Source organism: Trichomonascus vanleenenianus (assembly GCF_965637985.1).
Source record: "Trichomonascus vanleenenianus strain CLIB 3782 genome assembly, contig: TRVA0_006S, whole genome shotgun sequence".
Classification (NCBI taxonomy): Eukaryota; Fungi; Ascomycota; class Dipodascomycetes; order Dipodascales; family Trichomonascaceae; genus Blastobotrys; species Blastobotrys vanleenenianus.
The window spans coordinates 295,864-313,497 of NW_027481881.1; the positions used below are offsets into that span (position 1 = coordinate 295,864).

Genomic DNA, 17,634 nt, shown 5'->3' on the forward strand with positions numbered 1-17,634 from the left:
ATAGACATTACGATTCGTACGACTCTATAAGGACCACAATTAAAAGACGCTGGCCTCAATGGATTGTTCTAGCGTGACGACCTTGTCTAGTGATTCGGCAACCTCCTGGGCGTTCTCGAAGATAAGACTAATTGACTGCGAGAGAATGGACGGCTTGATGCCCGTGACTGGAGTCAGGTTACCTGATCCTCCAGCTAGATCCACCGAACGCAGCGGACTCTTTACTGATCCGTTGGACCAGCCGATAAACAGGCCTGTTTCCGAGACAGCCTCCTCTTCTTCCGTCGGGTCAATTAGCACATTGTCACCAACCACAGCAACTAGGAAGAGGAGAGGGGGCTTCCACTCGCCACAGATGGGCCTGGCCTCGTCCCAGTCGTCGTGGAACACGGGTATCTCTTCGGCGGTAGCGTCGTCTGTAGAGGATGTCAGAAGCGGCAGGCGTGTAGACATCAATGCAAGATATGTAGTGAAGGAGAGCAGGGTTAGTGGGTGCGAGTGGTGCGACAGCACGACTGCGTCAATATAGAGCTTGAACGAGAAGCGCGATGTGAGTTTCAGCGATGCAATAAGCTGGTCTTCGTGCAGCAGGGTCGACTGGAGGGTTGTGGCCAGCACATTGGGCATTGGGTGGTCGTCCCGCACGCCGGAGATGTCGACGTCGACAGAGACCAAGTCCGTTTTCGCCGCCGACTTGACGACTTTGCCTTTAACTCCAACGATACACTCTGCTCCATCGGAGAGCCTCACTCGGGCTGATCCGTTGGCTGTGGGCAGGAAATTCGTCGATCCCTCTACAGGGCGGAACTGGGAGGCATGCCGAGAGTCGGGCCGCAGAGCATTGGGCTTGCTCGCCAGCGAGTCTTTTAAGTATGACAGTTCTGCGGGCGACAGCTTCATCGTATTTATTAACTACGGTTTGATAGATAGATGGAGTGAAATTTTCATATGTACACCGCGTGCTGAGATGTGTTCGCGTCTCACCGTCTGTGTATATTTGGGTCCATTTTGAGCCGCACCCGCCCCACCCTCCCCCCGAATGGATACAAGCACATGGCATGTCGCACCGGTACGATGGGCAACAGCGTGCTGCAGGTGTACTACGGTACCCTACCTTTGTATAGCGGGCCAAGAGTCGTATATGCGAGCTACAATCAGCGGCAATTTGAGCGGATGATTCCTTTTTCTCGATGGTGCCGTGCTGTCTGGCATTCCTTAATTTATTTTCCTCATACGGGTTGGTCGGAGTCACCGAGATTGATGCACATATTATGGCGGCATATCCGACCCGCAAGCTAACATCCGGTTTAGACTCCTGCAGCGGAACGGCTAAATCGGCGTATATCTATCGAGACCCTGTCCCACCGGGGCGGAGAAAAAGCATTAATTGTGACCTTTAAACGGGCCTTAGCCGCGGGAGGAACGAAACCCTCACCCTTTCCATGAAACTCCGCGAGTCGTTACGGCTTTACTTTAGTTAACAAAAAGTACGCAGGTGGGTCATTACGGCTATATATGAAACCCCTGTGGAGTGGGCTCAGAAGTTAGCCCTGCGTTGGGAGAGAGAGCACCTGTACAGGTTGTTCTGTAGTTTAATCGTGCAGAATGCACAATAGGGACCCTCCTAGCCAAAGTGTACCTTCTTTTGGAGGTTATATTGCCATGTACTTCCTATATCTAGAATCACCCTATTGACACACTCGAAATGCCCCAATTCGTCCTTTTCCAAGCAGCCTACGGCATCTATAGGTACCGGTGAGAAGAGGTACCCATATACAGTACTGCTCCATTTGGCTTAAACGGGCAAAGGGCCAAGCACGGGCCACATGGAAATGGAAAGGGGTCTGTCTTGGAAAATAATGGGCATACGGCCCGTGCATATGCCGTAGGAATACACCACCAAAGCGTACCGGGAGAATGTACGTACTCACCAAGCCGTATACAGTAGGTGGATTTTGCCAAGAATAGACCCACTGTGGATACAGCCGCGTAGATATGTGCTGCTAAATTGGCACACCTACGTATTGCATACTCAAAAGTCGTCACAACTGCCGAAGTTTGTTTTCTTGTCGTACGTATTGCTACATTGGCTGCGATGGAATTGAATGCGATTAAACGGGACGCAATCTACCGATTAGGCAACAGAATGTACCTAAAGATCTAACAACATGCACAGCTCTGCTTAGCGAAAAGAAATACCGCCTATTTCTACGTTGTGGCGCGAGTTAAAAAGTAGCGGGGTGGGGTAGATAGATTGCCTGACAAACTTGGACAGTTCAAATATGGGATAGGAAAGAAACCAGGACGTCATGAAAGAGACATGTCCGGACCGGTGATAGGAACCGGTTATTAAAAATGTAAAGAAGCTGCTAGAGAGAGCGTGTGAGAGTGAAATTTGTCTCGTATGTGAAACGCACTGACGTTCCTGGTGACGCCGCATGGACCGAGAAATAAGTAAAGCTTGTAATAACGGTCTCCTAATTCCATCCTATACGCTAAGTTGACATACAAAAAATAAAATACTTTTCACATGTCCTGGCAATGCTACATTGTACCCGGTGGGATACGCTAAATTACAGTTGAAATATACGATACGTACTAGGTTAAAAATCTAGACGACAATATATTTATAGGTACAATTGCCGATTGTACCTTTGCTCCTGCTGATTAATTTAAATTCGACATCCACGGGAACACTTGACATCAAACTAACCAAGATTGCGCTTGTATTCAAACCACTGACAAATCTCAAACCACAATTTCACGGGGTTTTACAGTACCGGTCTGGACCCCATTGATCACAAATACCCTCCGTACCCCGGCCTTAGAGAAGCGGTGTAATCAAGAGCTGTCTAGCAAGGTCTTATTGGCAACTTGATTGACCCTTTATCATACCAAATCCCGTAGTAGCTATCACTAGGAGCCATTTTGGCGTATGTGGAGTGAGTCTATTTCGCCTCCCTCCTTTCCCTTCCTCCTTGCCAGATAATATATATATACTGCGAGGCTTGTCATATATTCATCACGGCCGATTATCTTTTTTAAGGACCCATTCATCCTATTTGGAGCATTTAATTGAATCACACGGGCCGCAGAGTTAAATTAAACTCGGCCGTTTCAACTGTTAAGTTTACTTCATTTAATTCGAAACGTATCAAAGCTTATCTCGACATATATTCTATCCCCCCGAGCGAGGGAAAATAAAGAGGACACAATACCACCAGCCCTTTCGACCGATAAAACAATCGCTATCATAGGAGCCACTTCAGTCGCTTTATAGCCCTGCATCTTTTATTTTTATTTATACCGGATAAGCCTACATCGGCGTCCCGCGGAGTAAGCAGTGCATATATATCATCCAGTGGACTGCTACCTTTCTCTCTCCGTTTCGATAAGCAGCTAACCGACTTCTATACCACTCCATCCAGCGGGCTCACAGCGTTCGATTATACCTCTCAATGAGCGCCATGGAGTCCTACTACGGCCACGTCAGAACGCAACTCGACGCAATCCTCCTTTTCGAGGCATGCCGAAAGGGCATCATCCCCCGGATATCAAGGCGACTGACGGAACGTGAGCGACTGCAGATTCGGTCCGGATCAATCTATGTTTGGTAAGTACTTTCTTTGTCATTTGTAATGTCCCTCTATACGATGCCCCACGATCTTTACGGCCATCGCCTGATACAAGGTCTTCTCGGGGGTCCGGCCCGAGCTTATACCGATACGGGTGAGAGCATTGGAGAGAACAAAAAAAAGCGAAATCCAAAATAAAGGGGATACAAGCAGCAAGTGCATGCCGGTTGGTCCTTTTTATTGTACTTTCATCTTCCCTCCAATCATATCCCTATAGGCTCCCCGGCATGTGGAGTGATAAGCTGCCTTCCCGTTGACAGTACAGACGGACTTTTCCCGATCCGGTATCAGCTTCGGGAACTTACGTAATATCACTTAGCATCTACCGGGCGACACCTTATCGAAGATGAAGATAAGATAAGCTAACCAATTGCAGGGACGAAACCGAAGCATCAATGAGAAGATGGACAGATTCGAAAACCTGGTCCGCCTCGAGGGTGTCCGGGTCTTTTCTTACCTACCGTGAGATGGAACCCATGCCACACCGCCCGACCCCCTATGCCAAACGCAAGAAAGGCGGGGAATCACACCGATACAAGGTTGGGGGTCTGTTCAAACAGAGCTTCTCCATTACGACTTCCACGAACCTCAAGTTCCACATGATCTGCTATTATACCAAAGAGGATCTGGTGTCCGGGAAACTCCTGCAGCCGTCGATGGACCCGAAACTCAAGAACATTGCTCTGCCCCTAGAAATGTACCCGGACAATTCCTCAGCAGGATCAACACTGACACCGGTCACCACTACTAACCCTCTCAATTCGGGGAGTGAATCGGAAGTAGAGAACAGCGGGGATGCCAGCAGCAGTAGTGGAGCAAACAGGAGCAGTAAAGCTTCTCCCCTGCCTCAGGCGTCTCGTGTCAATGACGTGAACCCGCCAGGCCTGCCTCAGCTCCGGCCCCCACCGTTTGCTTCCTCGCCTCACCCGCTCCAGCTCGGAAATCCGGCCCCTGGAGCTACTCATCTTCAGGGTCCACATTACGACTACACGTACTACCACTACCCCCATCAGGAGTATACTGTACACCCATATTACCATCCGACTCATCACCCGCAACCCTTTCCAGCTCCGCCGGCACCCCCGCCACTACAGTATTCTGGCTACAGCGGGTACCCGCTACCGGCGGTGCGGCTGACCAGCCAGCATCTTCCCTCTCCACCAGAGAGCACGTCGCCAAAAACTGTTCTGCAGTCGGAACAGCAACAGCAGCCGAAGGCGCACTGCGGACCGACCACTCCGCCTACAGATCGGTCCCCGAGCGACTCACCACTGATAAAATGCGTTCCTGAAGACCGTCGGGCCTTAAGCATGCTTGATAAGGCGCTCTCGATTTGAGATCCGCAGACGTCCAAAAATGTCAAGTGTATAGGTGTACATCTCCACAAATTTTTTTTTCCCACTTTCCCCTCCTTCTTGGCAGAGTTGTGGAAGAACCGGGGTAGATTTGGCCTGCTTGACATACGTCGACTCTGGTTCCAATCTTGTGCCCCCATTTTCTCTCGAGTCCGTGTCAGACGATTGGCATGATCTCCGCTCCTCACTATGGAAGAAGATCATTGAATTACGCACCCTCGAGCATATGAATCACGCTTCCCGAGGGATGCATGGGATTCTGAACAGAGCTTGTCGCCTGAATACATAATAGCATATGTGCAATAAATGCTTGATGATGACGGGTGGTGCAAGGCTTTATCTCACCCGACGTAAGGGTTCTGCATCTTGGAGGGTCACCTACTTACGTCCAGCACGGGTCTCGTATCTTGCAATGTACTTTATCGTCAAAATCCTAGTGGTAGGGGTTGTTCCGGCCGTTGGTGCATTACGCAGGCTCTATCTCACTTGGGGTTCTGGGGAAGGAAGGATTCCAGCTGATCGTTTGAGCATATGCCGAAAACGCTACATTGGTTCACCTAAGTAGATATCGAGAAGGAGGAGGGGAAGGGAGAGGGGATCTTGAGATTGTATAAATATCCGTAATCATGGAGGTAGCAGCGTCTTTTCTGTCCACACCGAGAGTAGCTAGACGGCAGGTTGCAATCTCAAAGCAACTGATAGCTACGAAAGGGCATATAGCTAGCAAAGCCAATTGAGCACTATAGCCAACACCAGACTAAGATGAATGACACTGTGCGAACAATCTGGCACAAGATCCAGACGAACCACGACCCGAACCTCTCGGGCAAAGAACTGTTTCTGCAAAATGACGACTTGAAACCCGTCACCAAGGACAAGCGACTCTGGGGCGGGCTCAATTTCACAGCGTTTTGGATTGCCGACGCATTCAATGTCAACACTTGGCAGATTGCCTCGGCTGGTATCATTGCGGGGCTCACCTGGTGGCAGGTCTGGCTCACCGTGTGGATCGGATATCTGATCTCTGGGCTGTTCGTCGCCCTGATCGGCCGAGTGGGCGCAAAGTACCACATCACCTACTCGGTGGCCGTTCGGTCTTCATTTGGCATCTTCGGGTCATACTGGCCGATTATCAACCGAGTCGTCATGGCCTGCATCTGGTTCGGAGTCCAGGCTTGGCTCGGTGGCCAATGCGTGCAGCTCATGCTGCGAGCAATCTGGCTCGACGCACCTAACATGCACAATGGCATACCAGGATCAGGCACCACGTCCTTTGAGTTCCTCTCCTTCTTCGTGTGGTGGGTCGCCGTGCTGCCGCTCATCTGGTTCCCAGTGCACCAGATTCGTCATCTCTTTACCATCAAGTCCTACCTTGTGCCAATCGCCGGTGTCGGGTTCCTCGTCTGGACTATCAAGAAGGCGGGTGGACTTGGTCCAGTCGTCCACCAGCCAGCCAAGATCCACGGCAGCGACTTCGTATGGGAGTTCATCAAGGGCATAATGAATTGCGTCGCCAACTTTGCCGCCCTGATTATGAACAACTCCGATTTCAGTCGTTTTTCCAAAAAACCGTCCTCGGCCATTCTGCCCCAGATATTTGCTATTCCAATTTCCTTTGCGCTCACTTCGCTTATTGGTATCCTCGTGTCTTCGGCCTCGACTGTCATCTACAAGGAAACAATTTGGTCTCCTCTTGTCGTTCTCGATAACTTCCTCGACGGGAGCCCATCTAGCGGCACCCGTGCAGGGGTCTTCTTCATTGCAGCAGTGTTTGCCGTTGCCCAGGCTGGCAACAACCTTGCTGCCAACTCCATCTCAGCAGGCACTGATATGACTGCTCTGTTTCCCCGATTCATCAATATCAGAAGGGGCGGATACATCTGTGCCTTGATTGGTTTTGCAATGTGCCCTTGGAAGCTGCTCTCCTCTTCCAGCCAGTTCACCACTTATCTCTCCTCCTATACCGTCTTCCTCTCCTCCATTGCCGGTATCATTTTCTCTGATTACTATCTCGTCAGGAAGGGCAAGATCATTGTCGAGGATCTTTACTCTTTGGCACCAAATTCGTCCTATATCTACTGGTACGGCTTCTCGTGGCGAGCTTTTACGGCCTACTTCTGCGGTCTCCTCATTAACATCGTCGGCTTTGCTGGGTCTGTCGGCGCTGACGTCCCTATAGGTTCAGAGTACGTTTTCAACCTCAACTATTTCGGCGGCTTCATTGTGTCGTCGTCTGTATATTACCTGATTTGCCTATGGAAGCCTGTTCCCAATTGCAATACCAAATTCAACGAGGATCAGGCTGCCTTCTACGATGCTCAGGAGGTCATTGAGGGTGTCGAGGTCAAGGAAGACAATGCTAGCTCAATTGCCTCGAAGGATGACGACTTTGCTATTCCGAATCCGGACAATTGGTTTAATCGACTCCGCAACAAGATCTAGGTGTTTTTGTTTATGATGTAATGTTGATGAATGTGATGAATTTTAATTCAAACTTCTGCCCACGGTAATTACCGGTAATGGAGCGTTAGGAAATGGAGCAGCCGTAGTTACGAATAATATATATCAATTGAAACAAAAGAAGAAACTCAAAGCTATGAACGAAAGAAAAAAATACCATATGCTTTATTAAAGTGGGCCAGCGATGGTAGTCTGGACGTATCCCTCAACAGACTGCTCCCAAAGTGGCCAATTCTCCATAGTGACTGGCTCGCCCGTGAGAGTAAAGGTGACTACAACCGATCGCTCGTTATTCAATGCGAGTTCATAATCGCCTGGGTAGATGGTCTTGTTGCCGTCCTCATCAGCTCGCATAATAGCGCCAATCGGAATTGGGATGGTCAACTTGGACGAGTGACCTGGCTCAATGTCAGAAAGTCTATCGAACCCGACCAGCCACTTGTTTGGAAGCGGCTTTGGACCAGCAGTGGTTCGAACAAAGACAAGGCCTGTGTATGGCGATTCCCTATGACCCACGTTCTTGACGTCAACCGTAAAGTTGAAGAATGGAGCGAGCTCTGGATAGGCGTAGCCTGGGTGCGGCTGTCCAAGAAGTTCCTGAAGATCGAACGACTGCTGCTTCTTGGTGCTGTGATCTAGAGTCTCCTCGAACTCAGTGTAGAAGAGGCCATGGCCGAACTCATATACTGGCTCACCAGTGTACCACATGTAGGTCTGGCCCGGGTTGGGGCCGTTTGGCCGCAAGTTCATGTCATTAGCAGGGAACTGGTTCGCGTACTCCGCAGGATACTGGGTAGAAACTAGACGGCCGGCTGGTGCTCGCTTACCCGTGAGGATATCAATGAGAGCAGAACCACCCGACTGGCCCGGGTAGCCGCCCCAGACGAGGGAGTTGACCTTGTTGTTCTTCTTGAGCGAAGAGGAGTCGACCTGACCACCACCCATCTGAAGAACAATCAATGGCTTACCAAGCTCACTGAGCTTGTCGATGAGGTCAAGCTGCGTACCTGGCCAGACAATATCAGTTCGATCCTGCCCCTCGGCCTCAATAGTGTTGTCGATACCGCCCGCGAAAATAATCACATCAGACTTCTTCGCTGCAGCAATAGCCGCAGCATAGCCCGCAGTGGAACCATCAGAAATACCCGTACCGTTTGCAAAGTTGACTTCATAGCCAGCATCCTTGGCAGCTTGGAGAGGGCTAACCAAGTACGGGGCTTTACCATAGTAATTGCCCTGAAGCTGGGTAGTAGCGTTGGCCCATGGGCCGATGAGGGCGACTTTTCGCACAGACTTGGACAGCGGCAGTGTCCCGTCATTCTTGAGCAGAGTAATACCCTCAACGGCAGCCTCGTAGGAGATATTCCAGGAGTCGGTCTGGACGACATCCTTCCAGGAGAGGTCTCGATACTTGGCGTTCTGGCCATCGAAGTAGCCCAATCGAACCAGGGTGGCATAAAGTCGAGTAACAGCCTTCTCAATCTCGCCTCGGGAAACATAGCCATCCTCAAAGGAATCATTGAGGAAATCTGGGAAGGTCTCACCGCAATCAATGTCAGTGCCGGCCCGCAGAGCATCAGCTGCAGCACTGGTAGAATTATGAGCATATCCGTGAGGATTAAACACGTTGTACACTGCGTCGCAATCAGCGGAGACATAACCATGCTCAGGGAAGTCCCAGTTGTCTCGAAGCAGAGTCTGGAGAAGGAAGCTGTTAGAGCAGCTTGGAACGCCATTGACGGCGTTGTATGAGCACATGATACTGTAAGTCTTAGCGTATCGCGAAGCAGCCAAGAATTGGGGGGTGAAGTACTCAGAAAGGTCCTGCTGGGTGATCTCAGCGTTGAAACCGAGTCGAGAGACATTGCCCCAGTTCTCGAGATCATACCCGGCGAAGTGCTTAGCAGTAGCAGCAATCTTGAGCTGGTCTGGATCAACACCACCCTGCATACCAGTGATGTACTCGTAGGCGTATGCGGAGCTGAGGAAGAAGGCATCCTCGCCCGGAGTCTCCTGGCCTCGTCCCCACAAGGGGCTTCGGAAGCCATTGATGTTAGGCGCGTACGCATTGAGGCCATATCGCTCGTCGTTGCTGAATGCCCGCCCCTGGGTAGAAATGATATCACCGATCTGGTGGATCAGTGACCGGTTGAAGGCAGCCATTGAGAGAATTGGCATGGGGAAAGAAGTCGACCAGCTCCAATCGCCAGACTCGGTGAGGTTTGCTCGGTCCAAACCATGGAGGGCCTCGTTCCACACCTGGTAAGCTGGGAGGCCGAGACGAGGTACACCGGGGCCGGAGTTTCGAGTATTGTTGACTAGTTCCTCGGTGGTAAAGAGCGAGATAAGCGCCTGAGCTCTCTCGAAGTAGTCGGCGGAGGTATCGCACACCAAGTTGTCCTTGAGAGGGCCATTCTCGCAGTCTGGAAACCCACGCTTAACCTTTGCTAGAGTCAGAGGGTAGAGATCAGGCTGAGATTTCATGGAATAATTGGCATAGGTTTGGTTATTCTGGGCCAATGCTGTAGTGGACAGCATTGCCGTGGCCACAGCAGTGAGAAGAGTCCCGCCGGAGACCATGTTCGTATACCTTTCCAGTCAATTGATGGTGATATAAGTTTGGGAAGTTCATGTATTTATACATCTTCATGATTTAACCGGAAAACGGCATAGCTTACTGAATGATAGCCATGCTTCGATGATCGACCGGCTTTAATTTTTCCTGTGGAGCCTAAACTTCCAGCACTCGTAATACTCCAGATGCAATGTGTATGTGATACCTCGGCGGATTCCGCCCGAATATCTCGATCTAACGTTTAATCGCAAGTTTTGATCCCGGTTATATTGGTGTCTTTTCTTGTCATCTAGCTGTAGAATCAAGCGATCTTTGAGCATGTCTGGTTTATCGATTCCGAACCGACGATCGTGTACCCAGCGTTTAACATTTACGAAGTAGAATGAAACCATCTTGAAGTTTAGCAGTCTGTTCTGTCAAATGTTAAACTTGTATGAAATTGATAGTCTCGGATACGTTCCAACCAGTTTTACCCAGTGTCCAATTGGAGCCGGTAGTAATTTTGTCTCGTTAATGCACCCCCCACAGTTGCAGAGCCGTTCAATTAATTCAATTCTCCAGTATTACAGTACATGTAGAAGGGCTGATCCCGTACAAGTGTGGGGAACGTATCAGAACTACTTAGTTCCCCGGTCACACAGAAGCTAGTATACCGTTTTGCGTTCTCACTAGTACGTCGGCATTGTCAGCCTTACTACCGGCAGAATAGCTTACTCATTACAGCCGTCGTGCCACAATCAGTATCACAGCTACAAACTTGGCTAGCGTCGGCAATCACAGTGTGTGAGACCTATTGTCTTTTTTTACGAACGTCACTATTCGATTACTGAACCGTGGTAAAACTTTTTCAGGAACACAGGGGAAATGTTCGAAATTTAGGCTAAATTCACAGTGGGGGAATCCTGCAGGAGGGCAATTAAGTACAAAGTAAAGTATAGCGTCATTAAAATTGTAAGCCGGCTTTTGCATTACATGTAGCACCTTAATCGTATTCAGCAATACAGCTGCTATACCGCATTACGGTAGATCTGATTTTCGAGACAGAGCGTTCAACCTGGATGAATTGAAGTGGGCCCTTTTAAGCTTGAAACCCTTATGCACGTCGACTACCACAAGAAGTTACGCGGGGAAATCATTATAACCACTTTTCTCAGCTCTACAATCAAGCACGATCCAATATTCATTATTAAACGGGTTTACAATACCAATTCTATGTTTATAGCACCCTATCTTCCACTAAGCCTATCGTGCCCGGCCATATTATGCCAACCACCCAACGTGCGGAAGTCGGACTTTGCTGCATGTAGAAGACGTAGCCTAATGCATATTACTACAGTACTTAGGAGGCCTGTATATACGGCATCCGCCATGGTTCACTATAGCACTCCACGGCTTAGATGTTCCCCAGACCTCGTTGGGACGGTCCGCGTCGGGTATGGTGAAATATATGTGCATTTCGTCGTCGTAAGCTGACAAATGCAGTTTCATGTACCAAAATTGAGCTCTATCTGGAAGTTTTGTTAATAAAGCAGAGCGGTGAGGTCTCAAAGCAGGGTCAGCTGACCCCCGGATCGTGCAATACCCCTTATTAGGAAGGGATATTCTCGTCCAACTTGTTGGTAGGAGACGGTGACGTTAGAGGTACATAGATGGCCCTGTCATTGATTAACGTCAAAGAAACGGTGCGATGCGCGGTCTTGGTCCATTGTTTGGAGGACAAACTGCGCTTTATCACTGATTGTATGTGGAGGGATTCCGTGTGGCTGAACTATTCTCCAGACACATACACATTTTGTGACATTTTGATCATGCTATTATACATTCTGCAATTTTTGATATCATTCTAGTTACCTTTTGGTATTTCTCTATTCTCTGTCTAGACATTATACATTCTGTAATATTTTGATATCATTCTACTTTTAGACGAGTGCAGAGACTTAAAACGCGATTTTCGTTAACTATGTAATATTTTATATACACTAACCGTGCACATTGCTTTCACTCATAAGTTATCAACAAGCTTCTCCACCTGCATTTATTACGTAGTCTCATCCGAGGTACATAGTGTAAAAACAAAGCGATATCTACTTCTTCATCTATACCCTGCGTGGCATATCTGTTTAAGAGTTGGCATAGCCCCTCCCTGGTACGGCATCAGTAAGCATTAGTCAACACAGTTATACAATGGTAGTAAAACGTGTGTGGAGGCGGTGGAGCAAATGTAATGCAAGTCCGTTAAATGTCGCGATCTGCCGATAAGACAAACATTCTGATCTGTGTAAGTTCCTTACGGATCTTGATGCAACCGCAACGGTCGCACAACGGGTGTAATACCCCTCTATCAGTAAATCTTTTAGAACAGGTTAGTATATTGAAAATGCTACGGAGAGCTCACAAAATTATTTGTCGTTAAAAAATAAGAGCCCATCAAATTATTTGTCGTTAAAAATAAGATCCGTGGGGGGAAAAAATAAATAATAAGTAGTAGTAGAAGAAGAAATCAGTAGGAGGAAGAAGCAATAATGCCGCTTTGCCACTTCGGATAGTTTTATCTCCCGTAGATCTCTCTTCTGGCTGCAGACTCGTTCAATTGTTCCACAGCCTTAGTAAAATGGTCCGTCATTTCCGAGTAGAACCGCCTCATCCGTGAACTGTACTCTGGACTCTTTGCATTGACCTCACGAGTCATTTCGTAGTGTTTGATGACCTGATTGAAGTGCCAGTACGCTTCTCGTGCCCTCCGCTCGAGCACTGCTTGGGCCTGTGGATGTGGGCGTCTGGTAACCTCCATACGGAGGGCATTGTACTGACCGTCAACCTGTTGTCGCACGTCCGTGAAGTACTTAATCATTTCTTCGTAGCTGGGCCACCCGTGGGCCTTGGACGGCGGCTTTGGAAACATTCGAATGGGAACCATCAAATGCAGAAAAGAGATAAAAGAGATAAGATAGAGAACTGGAGGAAATTGAGGAAAAAAAAAAGAGATAGAGAAAGATAGGGGGAAGAGAAAAAAAAAAGCTACGCAGCGAGACCCGGCGGTATATATATCAAACAATGGCAGTGCTAGTGTAATTATAATGCAAAAGAAGGCAATAATAATCGACACAGAGGAAACGCAGAGCTATCTTTCTAGTCACTCGCCATTCCACGCATGATGCACATGTGGTGTCCATCGCGATCTTCCTAACGGTGGTTCCAACGGTGGAGACACCCTGCACAATATGATCACCTGCCCTGCCCATGATGCAATTTTACAAAAAAGAAACAAAAGGGTGTTTGGCCCTCCTAGCCTAGACTTTCCAGCAGATTATGCTCTATTGTTGTATGTGGTGGTGTCGTTCTGTTCTGCTATATATGCATTTTAGTGATGCTGCTTCTCATATCGCAGGTGGAAGAAGTAAGCATTGACGTAACCGAACGCAGCCAAGCCCAAGATGATGTGGATCTATCCCGTCAGTTAGTTTTATAATCACCTCTTTTCTAGCAGCAAAAGCTCTGCCTCAATCGCAGTATAGAAGCTGCGGGCGGAATTGTTCAACTTACCAATGGCTTAGCAGAGTCCTTATCGAAGTGCTTCTCCTTGTACTTGCCGAAGAAGCCTGGCAGTCGCTGGGCGGTGGACTGACCCTGTGGAAGGGCCTTGTAGAAGCCCACAACGTTAGCCATTCGCTTAGCGTTTGGGTTGGAACCCAGATTCTACACCGTGTCAGCAAAAAAAAACTTGGTCCAATTCTCCCGGGTATACAACGGAACTTACGCCTGGAGTAGCAATCTTTGGTGGGATAAGAGTGGAAATACCTCGCTTGACAATATGGGACATCTTTCAAACTATTGTTCGGTCGACAAGAGAGAGTCTTGGAGCGGTCTGTCCAGGGCGATTTTGAAATTTTTGGTGGGAGGTTGGGACTCCCGGCGGTCGTCGACCAATCACAGCCCATCACTGCAGCAATTTTCGGGGGGAGAGGAGCGTGTAATCGCTGACTAATAAGAGCCTCACGAGCCGCACTGCCGTCAACGATGAAATGGCCGCAAAAGAGGGAATAGATGGTAAATGAAATTGAAGATAGCCCTTTGCAAAGCGGAACTAGGGGGGGCTTTGGGGGAACCAGCTCGCCCTCAGCAAACGAGCATTGCTAGCTCGACGCGCTATAGCATTGACCGACGTACTTCGTGGGCTTCTGAGCGTAGATCTGAGAATCCGGGCCATCTCATACATATCGGCAGAGCGAAGGAAACCCCAGCAGCCGACGAGAGAGGAATGAAAAGTACGGGGCTTAGTGAGGAAGAGAAGCTGCGGAGAAGGCGGGAGAGATTCGGAGGGACACCCAAGAAAGTCGACGACAGCTACGGTCTGCTGAGTAGAGGCGAAGACACGCGGTTGGCCAAAGATCGCCGTGAGAGACGGGATTACTTCGTCAAAGTCCAGCTATCGGTAAGCACTACCAATCCAAGTTTCGTGGGCTTAAAAAATTTAACAAGACATAGTATTTGAAGTTTACAAGTAAACATGGGGGCCATGAAGAGGCACTAAAAATTGTGGATGCGGTTAGTAGGGCGCGGTGGAGGAACGAGAAGCAAAGACATGAGATCCGCGAGGAGCCCATCGATAACATCTACATGTCGATGAGGAAGCTCAGGGAGGCAAGCATTGCCAATGAGAGCGACGATCTGGCCGTGTCCATATTCCTGTTCTCCACCAAAATTGCCGTAATCGGCGGGAAATACGAGTCCTATCTGCCGTCCATGACCTATCTTCTCCATCCATTGATGAGTGTGCTCGAAAAACGCCAGGACGAGCTAAAACTAATAGCCAAGCTGTATGTTTTGCACCTTGCTCATTTCAATCGCGCACTAAACGCAGCATTCGAGTGGTACTTCAGGCTCATCCCCAGTGACAGAGCGACATTCTCCATCCTCAGGGCATTCTGTGCAGGGAACTTTGTCCGGTGGCGCAAGCTATACAAGCTGCAAGACGACATGACCAAAGCCATACTCCGCCACGGGGAGAAGACTCTCCTGCGAGAGACTTCAACTAAGCTCGCACGTTCCTACGCCATGCTACGCGTCGAGACAGTCGAGCAGTTCACGGGGACTTCATTGGCGAACCTCAATGCAACTGCTGGCTTGCAATGGAAGGCGTCTCCGGAATCGAACAAGATACACTTCCGGACGCGGTGACCTGCTGACACTTCCGGACGTGATGTCGCGTTTAAAATTGAACAAAGTTCATGCCACTATCATCAAGCACAATTGGTTGGTCCTGGGTCATGCCGTCCATTCCCGAGTCGCGCGTAGAAGGCGGCACCGAACCGTTTCCATTGGCATTGGCCATGCGGCTGATGATACTTTGTGGGCTCTGGCTCGATCCAGCCATCCCCGCGGTATTATTACTATTGTTATTATTGTTATTGCCTCCCATAACTGGTCGATTCTGGGGATTGTTGGTCTGGGCATTGTTCATGGGGATCATGTTGTTAGTCGTAGCGCCAGGGGTCAGGTTACTCTGTTGGAGCACGGCGCTCTTTTCTTTGCGCCCAAAATTGAGCACGTGGTCGTTGTTGCGGTACATTTCGTTGAACTGCTCGATGTCGCCGCCCATGGCGTGGATATCTTGGACGACCTTGGCGAAGACAGCATTCGGGGCCTGTCTCTCGTCGATATGGGCCAGTCCTCGCAAGACGTTGGGCAGGTCAAATCGCAGGCGCTGCGACCTTGCCTGGAGCTCGTCGAGCCGCTTCAGGGCTTCTTCGTAATCTACTTCCCCCTGTTGGGCTTCAGTGGTAGACATTTGGCGGTCGTATATGGTCGTTTTTTGGTGGGAAAACGGCCGTCTTGCCGCCGTTTATGTGATTTTGGTGTTGCGCCCGCGGCCCATCCATCCCCTTATACAGCAGCCAGTACTGGTAGTTGCGGTAGTGATATCGATACGGTTGCTATGCCTTGTAGAATGAGATGAAGAATTTCCTATGGGTATACTTTGGCTATAGACTCATCATGGGGTACTAAAAACGTCCCAGGGTCTCTTTAGTCATAATCAGGAGGTGTTCCGTTACAGTGCGACAACTTGGAGTGGAAGGAATTCCTGGAAATATGTACCGGTAGTTAAAATATCACCGCAGTTATGCTAAATAGCTGAATTATAGAGAATTTTTTGATCCATTGGAGTGTATTGTACAATTGTCCGAATATTGGAAGAGGCTTTTCAGGTACTAGTGGGTAGAGATGGACTATGAACTCACCAGTATCTAAATATGTCAGCCCTTATAGGCGCAGTGAGACTTGTATGTTAATATTTGCCAGTAACAGGCCAAGTTTTCCTATTGAAAATGATAAACGTAAATATACTACACTGTACTTGTACTTGATTGCCGTATCTACTTCACGGACATCATCTAGATTTGAGAAGTATAGCTACACGAATAAAGCCTCATGAGATGCGTAATATTCCTAATTTGTAATGGCGCTAACCCAATCTCACCGTGAGCAGCGTATCATCAAAGGCCTAATTCATGTCTATATTACGTGTGAACTCGCTCTATGCCGTATTCTAAGCATTTTCTAGCCATTAGCTTGATCAAACACGTGTCGCCTGAATTGGCCCATATAGAAAGACGGCATAATTGAACATGCCTATGCAATTCCCACCCGCTACAATAATTCGGGGCGAAGGTATAAAATTATACCCATTTTAAGTAGAGAAATCTGGTGTGCCAAACACTTGAATTATTTATTCAAGGCATTAGTGGGGGGAGATATTGGCAACCTTTTAAAAGCAATTCAGTCTATACCGGCATAAAGGGGTCAACTTCAATTGAAATGACGCATACTTGAAAAGGCAGGCCCAATTGCATGATATATTTCTGAGAAGACCGCTTCAATTACATGGTAAATACTTGAAACGGTAACCCCAATTGAATGATGCATGTGTGAGAAGGCAACCTCAGCTAAATGATGCATACCCTTAGGGTGCTTAGAAATGGAAAATGCAACCCACTTTGTAAAGTTGCATGCTTGGGAACGGTATCTCTGGAACCAAAGAGCACTTTCGCCCTTCGACCACTACATGTGATGGGCTTTTCAATTCTACAATGCGGAGCCTATTCAGGTCGTCTAAAAGCCAATATATTTAAACACAATACCGGTAAAAGCTATTCCAAAATATTGTACAGCATCGCTACGAAAGGGTATAAAGTAGCTGGTACAGTGGGGCAATAAAAGTTTAATTACAACTCCGTGTAACACATATCAACCGCTTACCTCATTTGACCACCCAGACCCCCCTGATACGCGGACTCATTGTAGCAACCAATTGACCTCCGCGAAGCGGAGCTACGGGGGTTTGGGGGCTGGCCCCCATATCAATTGAAGCTATAGAGTGTTTCTTTATTTCCATGCTTAATTGAAGAACTGAGTATCCCAGGATAATCGGTGCTGCCCCCCTTGGCACACTGTAAAAAGGCTGTGGGCAGTGGTAATGTACTGTCTTTGGTAACCGTCAATGTAAGTCGTGTGGGGGCGCGCGCGCGTTGGGATGAGTCGAAAGGCTGAACCGGCAGTGAAAAATAGAGTCACTGGAAGCACCGGACTGGAGGATTATATAATTCGAGAG

General features: G+C 48.6%; 8 protein-coding genes across 8 annotated transcripts; 3 read left to right on the forward strand and 5 right to left on the reverse strand.

The window, feature by feature from the left end:
• Positions 1-39: 39 nt before the first annotated feature.
• On the reverse strand, positions 40-900 carry RRP42 (exosome non-catalytic core subunit RRP42; the record flags this gene model as incomplete). The annotated part of the gene is made up of 1 exon (XM_076683113.1): positions 40-900. One exon carries the CDS (start codon positions 898-900, stop codon positions 40-42), a length of 861 nt encoding a protein of 286 aa, XP_076542721.1.
• A 2,558-nt stretch (positions 901-3,458) lies between these two features.
• Positions 3,459-4,972, forward strand: TRVA0_006S02872 (uncharacterized protein; the record flags this gene model as incomplete). The annotated part of the gene is made up of 2 exons (XM_076683114.1): positions 3,459-3,613; positions 4,012-4,972. 2 exons carry the CDS (start codon positions 3,459-3,461, stop codon positions 4,970-4,972), a joined length of 1,116 nt encoding a protein of 371 aa, XP_076542722.1.
• A 780-nt stretch (positions 4,973-5,752) lies between these two features.
• On the forward strand, positions 5,753-7,432 carry FUR4 (nucleobase cation symporter-1 family protein; the record flags this gene model as incomplete). Its single annotated transcript, XM_076683115.1, has 1 exon — positions 5,753-7,432. One exon carries the CDS (start codon positions 5,753-5,755, stop codon positions 7,430-7,432), a length of 1,680 nt encoding a protein of 559 aa, XP_076542723.1.
• A 186-nt stretch (positions 7,433-7,618) lies between these two features.
• On the reverse strand, positions 7,619-10,030 carry TRVA0_006S02916 (uncharacterized protein; the record flags this gene model as incomplete). The annotated part of the gene is made up of 1 exon (XM_076683116.1): positions 7,619-10,030. The coding sequence occupies one exon, from the start codon at positions 10,028-10,030 to the stop codon at positions 7,619-7,621; it is 2,412 nt and encodes an 803-aa protein (XP_076542724.1).
• A 2,543-nt stretch (positions 10,031-12,573) lies between these two features.
• Positions 12,574-12,942, reverse strand: TRVA0_006S02938 (uncharacterized protein; the record flags this gene model as incomplete). The annotated part of the gene is made up of 1 exon (XM_076683117.1): positions 12,574-12,942. The coding sequence occupies one exon, from the start codon at positions 12,940-12,942 to the stop codon at positions 12,574-12,576; it is 369 nt and encodes a 122-aa protein (XP_076542725.1).
• A 444-nt stretch (positions 12,943-13,386) lies between these two features.
• On the reverse strand, positions 13,387-13,845 carry ATP17 (F1F0 ATP synthase subunit f; the record flags this gene model as incomplete). Its single annotated transcript, XM_076683118.1, has 3 exons — positions 13,387-13,470; positions 13,569-13,721; positions 13,783-13,845. The coding sequence occupies 3 exons, from the start codon at positions 13,843-13,845 to the stop codon at positions 13,387-13,389; spliced, it is 300 nt and encodes a 99-aa protein (XP_076542726.1).
• Positions 13,846-14,283: 438 nt separating this feature from the next.
• TRVA0_006S02982 (uncharacterized protein) lies at positions 14,284-15,203 on the forward strand (the record flags this gene model as incomplete). Its single annotated transcript, XM_076683119.1, has 2 exons — positions 14,284-14,457; positions 14,511-15,203. 2 exons carry the CDS (start codon positions 14,284-14,286, stop codon positions 15,201-15,203), a joined length of 867 nt encoding a protein of 288 aa, XP_076542727.1.
• A 31-nt stretch (positions 15,204-15,234) lies between these two features.
• Positions 15,235-15,813, reverse strand: TRVA0_006S03004 (uncharacterized protein; the record flags this gene model as incomplete). The annotated part of the gene is made up of 1 exon (XM_076683120.1): positions 15,235-15,813. The coding sequence occupies one exon, from the start codon at positions 15,811-15,813 to the stop codon at positions 15,235-15,237; it is 579 nt and encodes a 192-aa protein (XP_076542728.1).
• Positions 15,814-17,634: the final 1,821 nt, after the last annotated feature.